The sequence below is a fragment of the Ambystoma mexicanum genome, chromosome 5p, assembly GCF_040938575.1.
Source record: "Ambystoma mexicanum isolate Mex_15411 chromosome 5p, UKY_AmexF1_1, whole genome shotgun sequence".
Classification (NCBI taxonomy): domain Eukaryota; kingdom Metazoa; phylum Chordata; class Amphibia; order Caudata; family Ambystomatidae; genus Ambystoma; species Ambystoma mexicanum.
The window spans coordinates 1,209,953,604-1,209,964,350 of record NC_090930.1 but is presented as its reverse complement, the minus strand read 5'-3'; the positions used below and the strand labels follow the sequence as shown (position 1 = coordinate 1,209,964,350).

The window sequence follows — 10,747 nt, the reverse complement described above, 5'->3', positions numbered from 1 at the left end:
TGGGCCCCCGTTCACAGGCCAAAACGTTTCAGCAAATACATGGGGTTTCATCACCACAAGATCACGCCATTATGGCCACAAGCAAATGGGCTGATTGAACGTTTCATGGCCAACCTCAAAAGGGCACTACAAGTAGCCCGCCTCACAGGACAGCCATATGAACAGATACTTCATCAGCTGTTAAGAGATTATAGGAGCACTCCACATACCTCCACAGAGAAAATCCCAGCAGAAGTAATGTTTGGAAGAAACATATGCACCAATATGAAAACCAAGACTCTACTCGACCTGAAGATGAGGACATACGAAATCAAGACCGCGCAGCCAAACAGAAGATTAAAGACTATGTGGATATGCGAAGGAAGGCCCAAGACTCGACCCTTGCAATAGGTGAGGTGGTAACTGGCAAACAACCGCAGGTCAGTAAACACACTGTGGCTTTCAAGGATGAGCCTCTGGACATTACGGTGAGGAAAGGCTTGATGATTACGGTCCAGGGTGACAACGGGTCAACCACAAGGAATTCATCACATTTCAAGAGGATCCCGCTAATGAGCCCAAGGCCACTGATAGGCAGACAAGACGCGGCAGAGGAGTATTCTTCCGATGACTCCTGTCAAGGGGACAGAGAGGACTCTGATGCCTCAGACCAGGACGACCTGCGCCGACCAGAGGGAATGGCCACTGTTGAACCAGAGAACCTGAGACCCCAGAGGGCTCGAAACAGGCCACGACGGCTCATTGAAGAGATGGGGTGAGCAGCATCATCCTTGGCTCACATAAAGACCCTGTTGGGGCAACTGTTTAATTTGGGGTGGGGGGTTATCACATTGACAAAGAACATCCGGGGCAGAGGGGCGGGAGTCGGCGGGGTGGGGACGTGGGGAAGTCAGTGGACCGAGGAATGTGGAAGCTACCTTGGCCCTCATTACAACTCAGGCGTTAAGGGTTTAACGGCGCCATTGGCGCCGTTAACCCTTAACGCCTGATTACAAGTGTTCCTTTGCGGGTTGGTGTTTAACGCCTGCTTTTAGCAGGCGTTAAAGATCCAACCCGCAAAGGGACTTTGGAGCTAATTACGGCACCGTAATTTACGGTGCCTTAATTAGCGCCTTCCCCATTCCCATTATGCCCTATGGGGGCAAAAATGGGAATGGGGAAGGGCAAATGGTGAATGGGGAATTACCGCCCCACTCACCTTGGAATGGGGCGGTAATTCCGCCATCCACCATGGCGGAATCGTAACCTTAGCGGCATGGACCATGGTGCTAACAGCACCAAGGTCCTCCGCCAAGGTTGCAATGAGGGCCCTTGTCTCCGTCCGGTTCTTTAGCGCAGCGTGCGTCAGCGCATTTCCTGGGTTGAGGCAGAGCCACACCAGGATAGGGCATGACATTTTGTAACTCTACAGCTTCAGTCGAAACCATGCAGCACCTTTTTATGGGTTGTCCAGCATTGAGTGGGGCAAAGGAGGTGAATTTTAAGAGTTTTTCCCGGCTTAATGCTATAAATTATTCCAATTCATTTTAGCATCTTTGCTTAGCGGGGCGCACAACCTCTGTAGTGTTAGCGGTTGTTGGTTTCATAAGATTCTTGAAACTTGAATATGCTGTTTTGTTGCTATGAATTTATAGTGATGTATTTTAACACTATTCTTCCTTTGTTAAACATATGTATGAATGATAAGGTTTTAACTTGTGACACAGTTTTAAATGTATTTTAATTACTGTTTTATTGTTTTCTGCCAAAGGTTAGTTAATAACCACCATAAGACAATAACATTTTTAAAAAATCCATTAGCACGGGCTGCACTACACCCTTTGACTGGCAGAGGGCAGCAGTCTGCACAATGTTGAGTGGAAAGCGACGCGAAAACCTCATCAAAAGTCACCGGAAAAACAGAATTCGTTAGGTACAGCCACTGACAGGCAGTGCGGAGGGGCGGGCCCAACGCTCCCCCGGAGGTGGCGGATCCCATGCTGCAAGTGTCTCTGGGTCGGTGCAAGCTGGACAGCGGGGCGTGAACAACCAGCGACGCTGTGGGTATTCCAAGGGCTGCCAACTCCTGTTTCCGAAATGTTGTTGTTGATCGCCGCTTTCACCGTGGCCTTTGTGCTACTGCTCTACATGGTGTCCCCGCTCATCAGCCCCAAGCCCCTCAAGCTTGCCGGGGCGCACGTCGTGGTAAGTGAGTCTCGTCCTGCGCTGTCCCACTTCTCACGCTTTCTATTTGCACGCGCGAGGGCGTGCAATCCTGTCTTTTCCCGCTAGGTAAAACTACAAGTCCCAGATTTCCAAGGAAATAACAGGACTGGATGCCTTTTCACTGTTGCAAAGGGAAATCTGGGCGTATTAGGAAGCCGCCAGGTGTCTTTTAATGCACACTGCAACACCCTAGCAAGCCTGAATGTATTGGGGGGGGGGGGGGGGGGTTGCTTATGAAGATAACCCGCTGTTCAGCATCGCTGCTTCATCAAAACGACCTTTCTTAACTGTGATCTGCAAATGGGGGTTCCACCTGCTCTCTCCTAAAGCATCACGGTGTTTCTGCCCTAGCAAGTATCACACCGGAAGTGTTACAATGTTTGCAAACGTCACATTGCATCGCGGTGGAAGTCATCCCAAGATCCCAACACTGACGTCCCGGGGGACACTGCGCCGAAGTGGAGGAGCAGAGATCTCAAGGTCAAGATTTGAAGAGATTTCACCCTACTTGCTACGGCGCAGTGCAGTGGTTTTGATTGAAAAGTGACTGTTTCTGTAGGAAAAACGATTACAGGACACCACGTTTCCATGTCTGATTAATTAACACGTACAGAACATATTTGTTCCCCAAACCTAAGGCCCGGACCGAAGATCTCTCTAGTTCAGTGGCACCCCCTATCATCAAACCTGTAAACCCCTCAACAAATGTATGTAGCTCATTTTCCAAAAACACCTGACACAACAGGGATCTAGATAAGATTTTGAAGTGGGAGTGTTCTGCGACCTATTTTTAAGTTAAAGGATTTTGTTTATGTAGCAAAAATGTAATTCCCACTACCATTGAGGTCTTTTTTTAGGCGAATACTATATTTAATTCTAAAATATCCATATTGCTTTACATATGAAAGGATGTATTTGTACCTTAGTTACTTTTCAGGTTAGGCGGTAATATAATTGCAGCTCCTTCCTATTGCTCTGTTGGTCCCACTGATCCGAATATCCCCATGTAACATTTTGCAGGGATGCAGCGGGCAAGATCCTCACGTCTTTCCACATGTTTAGAGATGTGAGGGGGGGGGAACAAACCACTGCTGTGGTAGGAGAAAGAATTCAATGTTTTATTATACCTGTTTTGGGATATTTCTCAAGAGGTTTTAGATGGGGAGTAATTTTGCTCAAGACAGTGAGTGGACAGGTCACCTTCTTTTCAGCGTGATCATCTGATGGGTCAAGGGGAGGGTTCCAGAGGACAGGTTTGGAGAGTGTGTGTTCCAAAAGAAAACAAGTCGATACGTCAATGAGGCTTATTTGCGAGCTAACAAGGTCTTGACCACTTCCTCAGGTCAAGATCAAATAAAGCATTTGAAACAAATTACAACGTAACTAGCCCCATCTGGAATTCCTTATTTCATTTTCTGTGTAGCTTGTTCAGAGCGACCTGCATTACATATGTTACAACCTCCCACATATTGCAGTCTTCCATGTTTTGAGTGGTACACTAAGTGTGGCGGGTCAGTGGAAGTAAAGAGACGGGATGAAAGAAATATCTCTTTCTCTCTTTCTTCCCCTCCCTTCCCCCATATCAAGCAGGAGGGTATGGGATAGTGTTAGTTATGGTGGGTGCTGTCGCTTTGCAAGATCAGTAGTGGCACATTCAACCACATGTAAGGCTCGTGTCATTAGAAGGTTGGTGGGGAAATGTGGTATTTTAGCATACATTGTACAAAAAAAGGTTGAGTCCCCTTTTGAGATTTTACCGCCGAAATGTACAGTGAAAACTTCTTGCAAGATCGCCAAAAGGCTCTGCCCACACACAAAATCTTATTCCAGTGAGACACTTCAAAAAGAAAACCATATTAATGTGAATAAACTTATATAAAGAAACACTATCCATAGCCTGCCACAAACTGGAAGGCGTGGCTAGCAGCCAATGGAGTAGGTCTGCCTTTGAGACAGCTTCCGCATGATCCGACGGAAGACAAAACTTGCAAGACGTGGAAATTATATGCAAAATACTGGTATTGTGAGTGAACCCCACAGGAATGCTTGGGCGAAAAACGGTGTGAGGAAAAGCTGTGGCTTGCGAGATAAGCCGTGTGGTTCAGAGTGCCATCTGGAGGAGCCCAGATGGTTGGCACAAGGTGAGGCGAACCACAGTGGGAGTGGAAAGCCATAAGGCCTATCCATCTATCTGAATTTTTCTATAGCACCACTAACCCGTAGGCCTCAGGGTGCTTACAAAGAGAAACATAGAGACAAAAGGAGAAAGAAACACCATAGCAGTAATCCAAGATTTGAAGAGCAAGAGATTAGTGTAGGAAAGAAGGCTTGTTTAGGGTCATTCATCCGAGTCCAGCATCGAAGAGAATGCTTCTTGAACCGAACAGTTCAGTCGCTATCAATGAGATATTTGGGGAGGGAGCCCAGGAGTTGAAACTAGCTCCTCCAACTTTCTTCAGGATGATGCGTGGCTGGGACAAACAAACAGTCATTGGAGCGCAAGGTGCGTACAGTGGACTTCTTCTTGAGTCTGGTAGTCAGGTAAGACTGAGCGTCATCATGAAGACACTTCAACACTGTGATTAGGCCCTTGTAATGTAACCTGTGTCAAATGGGCAGCAAATGTAGGCTCCTGCCGGCTTCAGTGACATGATTTGCGCTTAAGACCACAGACAGCCTGTACAGCACAATTCTGTAATTTTTTTTTTATATTGGTCTGCGAGGTGCCTATTAATAGGCTGTTGCAGTTAATGATAACAGTTGCTATCATCACTAGATTGATGTCAGATAGCAAAAGGCGTATATGCCCTAGTAGGTGGGTGTAATAACAGGAGGATTCAAGGATTGAAAGATAGTTGGGGATCAAAGAAAACTGTTTTTACTGTTTTGGAAACAGGGATGACGTGTTGGGCAATAGTAAAGTTGCCATAGTTGGAATCTTCTTTTTTAGCTTTTATTGGGTACCCAAGATAAGAAGCTCGGTCTTTGAGTTGTTGAGAGCTAATGAGTTCATGGCCATCCATTTTTGAATCTCGATAAAATTGTTGTTAATGTGCTTGGAATCGTCAGTATAGACGCCAGATAACCGCATAACAATCTGTGTGTCATTGGCCTAGTTTGCATAAGCACCCATGGTAGACAAAACGTCACACAGGTGTCTTGAGTAGACATTAAACAACAGTGGTGACAGGCATTGACCCCTGGGACACCTTGCAGGTAAGAACAGATCTGTTGAAGTATGCATTGTCCTTTGCAACATCCATGCTTCTTGGACCGAGAAATGATTTACACCATGCTGTGGCAGAGGGGGTACATCTGCCAACAGTAGATGGTCTATCCGCCAGAAGCAGATGGTCAACAAGATCAAAGGCGGCAGGAAGATCTAGAAGCGGAAGCAATTGTTAAGGATTCCAATCGGGCGCCGCACACCAGACCAGGACTCCTGCCCTTAGCCTAGGATGTAGCGCACAATTAAAATACCTTTTCTTTATTTCCTAGAATTCGGATTGAGCTGGCACCAACCCGTCTCACACCCCCCCCCCTTTTTTTTTTTTACACAAATACCCCGGGTCACAATGGACCATGAACCAGGCCGGTGGGTGGTAATACATTATTTATTTATTTAAAATTCAAAGAAAATCACACATTTAATATTGGGCAGCAATCACCAATGGGGTGATAATTACACTGTACAATGATAGGTTACAGTAGAAGGTCAAATTAAGTGTATTCTAACAAAGCACAAATGAGTGGTAGCAATTTTGATTTCCCCCTGCAATGCTCCCTCAAACCCCTATTAATTGAAGTCTTAATGGATAGAATGGAGCAGCAAGGAGTCGGGTATACAAGGCAGCAAACAGTATTAAAGTCTTCCCCCACGAAATCGGAGACAAAACCCTTTGCAATTGCATAAACAACACTCAGAATTGGTAAATAATTAATTTACATGTGCGGTCGAATAAATGAGGTAAATATTAATTATAACAGTATCGGAGATGTAAGAACACTAGCAAATTACAAGGCAAGATATTAACAGCGGGCATACAGTTCAGACAATCCACTTTGAAGTGATAATACAGTGCAGCCAATTCACACGCATAGAATTTGCATTTTCTTACTTTCACATGTTTAAATATCAAAACAATTTGAAAAAAGGGTGAAATAGACGGAATTGGAACGCGGTTTTTATGCTGGATGACAGATGCACATCAAAGGGATAATATGCAAGTGAAAGAGTGACTAATTTAATGACAGGATGAGATTCTCAAGGGGAAAGTAAATTCGGTTTTAAAAATAAAAGCAGTTAACAGAAAATCGGTTTTCACTTAAACTAGATTTAGTGGCTAGAAAAGAGAAACGCCACCCGTGAATAGAAAAGTTACGCTGCAGTTGTAACCCTTCACGCAGTGTGCCTTCTTTTTAGGGAGAATTAATTAAATTAATTAATTTAATCCAAATATTACTAAGCACTTACAAATGACGGAAATGCGCCTAAGAATGGCGCTAACACTAGGAAATCAAGGACAGCATGCACAGAGAATTCTGACAGTTTTATCAGGGTATTGATGGGATTACTTAGAGAGTGGAACAAAGACAAAGTATCAAGATGGGGTATGCGATGTGTTGCTATGGGATGGGGTGATACTCAAATCAGCACTTGAGTTTGGTATTTGGGACAGCCAACCGGTTTTCTGGACACCAGGGCAATATCTGGTCACTGGTCACCGCGGTGGGGCTCTCCTAGAAGGAAACAGCTGGGCCTGTCTGGTCACTGGATAGCGAGGGTACAGCTGGCATGCAGGTAGTGGGGCAAGAAGCCGGTCTGGTCACAGGATACTCTCATAAAGGGCACCACAGCTTTTCCCCTTTCTCGCTGAGTTATTGGGATTTTCAGAGGCGTTCCTTTTTGGATTAGTGGTCCTGCCTGGATAGGGTCAGCTATGCTCTGGCCTGACAGTAGGATCTGGAATATGGCAGGAAGAATATGGAATATCAGGATACGCAGGAGCTGGAAAATTCAGAAGAGCGTGTTCCTTGTCTCTGTGAGCTTCCCCCTTTTATAAGGCGGGGGACATCACAGGATTATACGATGGGGCCGGCTTTGGCTGGACATGCCTCTAACAACGGGATAGGTCAGCCTATGTATGTCGCCTCTTCTCTAGAAGCAGATTGGACAGAAGGAGGGGACTCTGTTTTATGCGGTGTGTTTTTATGAGGTACTGGGCCATCGCACAGTCGTTTTTGCCAACAGTCAGTACATAAATCGCACATTTTTACATTTGTGGCACTTTTGCAAATGACATATTCCACACAGAGCATAACATTCCAACTCCCAGGTCTGTGCAACATTGTTTCGTCCTTCTAATAATCTTTTTCCATTTTTGGTGGGAAATATTTACCCTACAATTCTATAACTTTATACATGTGTACATAGTATCATAGAGCATGTTTTCATACATTTTTTTACGTTCCACCATGGATACTTTTCCGTTATTTTTTGTTTCCCCAACATCCTAGGGAAAGCTACAATGTCTTGTTTTAATGCCCCCAAAATCATATTTAAATTGTTTCGCATTACTGCGTTGTCCGGTTGCAGAAATAAAAGTCCAAAGTTTATTAATTCAGAAAAAGTCTTTTGCCCCCAAATGGCCAGCATTGTCTTCCAAATAAGGGCATTCTTCCAACCCCCCAGCAAATGTCGGGCACTATTCCTGTGGGGCCAGGGAATTGCATTTGAAGCTCCTCAGTTTAAATTGAGGGGAGGTGCTGCTTCAAAAGTCACACCTAGGTGTCTTAGAATCTATTGTATCAGCTTGAAGCACTGCCACAGAGTCTGATGAGCGTGTTACATTCTTCCTCTTGGTCCATTCATAGTTTCCAAGGGGCTAGCCCCCTTGGGGGAAGGCAGACCCTCTTTCCAGAAAGCAAATGTCCTTTGAAGCCTGCCCAAGGAAAAACCTGTTCTGTGGCTTCAGCACAGTAAATGCATTTATTTATTTAAGAAAGTAAATCTGTTGGAATTAAGTAATCCATATGTTTACCAACAACACCCCTCCCCCGCTCGCATTCTGTGCAAAGACAGGTCCTTAATTCAATATTTCACTTTTAAACAGCATTTTCTTTGTCAAAAGCACATTTTACCTGTGGGTTAATTCCGCTAAGATGTCACTTTCAAATGCAGCCTTCTCACATTAATTTTCTGAATCTTTCCAAAGCTCCAGTCATGTTTCTAATGCACAGGCATCTGTCCAAATAAAGATCCATTGAAACTGACGTGATCTAGGAGAGAGAGAGAGGGCTTTTTATAAAGACTTTAGTTGTGATCTTTTGTTGAAGCGTTCTGCTCGTGACTTGAAGTGAAGTTTCTTTGTTATTTCACAGATCTTGCCTGTCATTCAGTGAGAAGTGCTTTCTTTTGCTGGAGCACAAACTGAATATGGCTGGGTCTCGCTGGAACCAACTGTGCACTTTTGAACAGATGAAAAAGAGCATCAGGCGCAGTCACTTTAAGTGTAAAATATGTCCTTTTTCAATGGGAAATTTTGAGCCAGCAGCAAAGCAGCTCTGCTTTTCTATTCTTTTCTTTGGTGCACATAAGGAAACACTGATAGCCATTCTCGGGGTGTTCCATGTTCCCTCTTGCCCCATATGTGCTCGGCAAAGACAGCGCAGCCATCATTTTTGTAGCTGCAAAATGCCGTTTTGATGCGAGGCAGTGTTTCATTTATAGAGCCAGTGCAGCCATTATGCTGGTACTGCTGTATTGCAGCTTGGTGATGGAGGGGAATTCTGCTGGGTTGGTAAATGTATCCCACAAATCCCCCCCACCCCCTGAGTCTCCTGATGCTTGACAGAGAGTAGGGCAAAGTGGGGTTCATCAGGTGGTGTTCTTCCATCAGGGAGCGGTGCACCACAATCCTCCTGTTGTCTTTCCTTGTAGCGTGGAGCGACACCCCCAGATTTTCCTTTAGTCTTTGCTTTCCAGGTCCCTGGTGAAGTCCTCCTTGGTCTATGAAGGAGCGGAATCAGTACTAATCTAGGAAATAAATAAAGACTTGTTACAACATTATCCCACTGATGTCTTCCCGGAAGATTGACAGCAGTGGGACACGCATACACTACCGTCGTTCAAGTACTTGGACAATAACAACAAATAATTCCTTCCAATACACGGATAACTATTGATATTTGCACCACGGTTTTTGTGATATCTTTTTGCACTGACAGTGAAGAAAAGTACTCCCTGTCAGATAGATATACTTATGGACCTACCTTGTCCCTTCTGGTTCTTTTCTTGTTCTCATTCTCCAGATGTCTCTTCTATTTGACTTTCTCTTGGCTCCTCAATCGGCTGCAAAGTTTGTCTGGGGTGACAACTCTTTAACTGATTAATATGGACCCATTTCTCTTCTGCCAACTCTCCTTTGGGGATGCGGATTCTGTAGGCGACCAGTTACATTTTATCTACAATTTCAAAAGGACTGCGCCAGCTAGGGAGAAATTTCCGCTCCTTGGTCTGGTTCCTTTGAAAATTGTACAAGTAGACCCTGTCTCCTACTTGGTAGACTTTTTATTTTTATTTTATTTTTTATTTTTATATTTCTTTTGGGTTGTTTTCTTCATCCCCTCTGCTGATCTTTCCAGATTCCGCTGAGTGTACACAAAAGCATGCTGAAGGTGTTTTCTTAGATTCTCAACATATTCATGTGTTGTGGAGGCGTTTATCAGTGTCTGCTCTTGTTTTCTATAGCGCAGATGCTGAGGTAGCACCATCCTTCGCCCAGTCATTAGCTCAAATGGAGACATCTCGTTTGCAGAAGAAGGTGTAGATCTGATGGCCATCAGGACAAGTGGTAATTGGATGTCCCAATTCGGCCCAGAATCTGCCACAAACTGTTTTAGAATGCTCACAATTGTTTTATTGTAACTCTCAACTCCCACACTAGAGGACAGGCGCTATGCAATGTGAAGTTTCCTTTTTACCCCATGTATCTCCCACATCTTGGTCATCACTTCGCTGGTGAAGTGACTTCCTTTGGCTGACTCAATCCTTTGCGGGTAGGAAACACGAGAAGATCAGGGCAGCTGCTGTTTCTGCCTTGCAATTTGGGGCCGGGAGACATTCCACCCATTTGGTAAACAAGCATTTTACTGTTAACATGTACTTGTTCCCCCTGGAGGAGTGAATTACGGGCCCGATGAAATCTACTTGTAAATCTGACCAAGGCAGTGTCTTCCCCCCTCTTCTGGAAGGTAGCTCAGTGTGTGAGTAAATTGTGCACACACAAGACACCCCTTCAAATATTGGGTGAAGTCCTGCCCCATATGTGGCCAGTATGCAATCTCCCGCAATTTCTAGAGTAGTGTGGAACCCCCGATAACCGGCTGTGGCCGCGTCATGGGCGTGACTTAGCATTAGGCTTCGGAAATAGGTAGGTACCACCCACTGGTCACATCCAGAGATGGATCTCCTTAGCAACAAACCGTCTTGTATTCAGACCATTATGGGACTCTTCATCAACACCCTGAGGTCCTCTTTCCC

At 44.9% G+C, this 10,747-nt stretch overlaps 1 protein-coding gene across 2 annotated transcripts in view; it reads left to right on the top strand.

Annotated features, from left to right (window-relative positions):
* Positions 1-1,842: 1,842 nt before the first annotated feature.
* KDSR (3-ketodihydrosphingosine reductase) overlaps positions 1,843-10,747 on the top strand; it is a 738,731-nt gene continuing 729,826 nt past the window's right edge. The window contains exon 1 of one of the 2 annotated variants that reach the window (XM_069613690.1): positions 1,843-2,184. In XM_069613690.1, coding sequence (XP_069469791.1) covers positions 2,077-2,184 — 108 coding nt within the window. In that variant the 5' untranslated portion in view covers positions 1,843-2,076. The remainder of the gene's footprint in view (positions 2,185-10,747) is intronic. The other variant, XM_069613691.1, reaches the window with a different exon arrangement.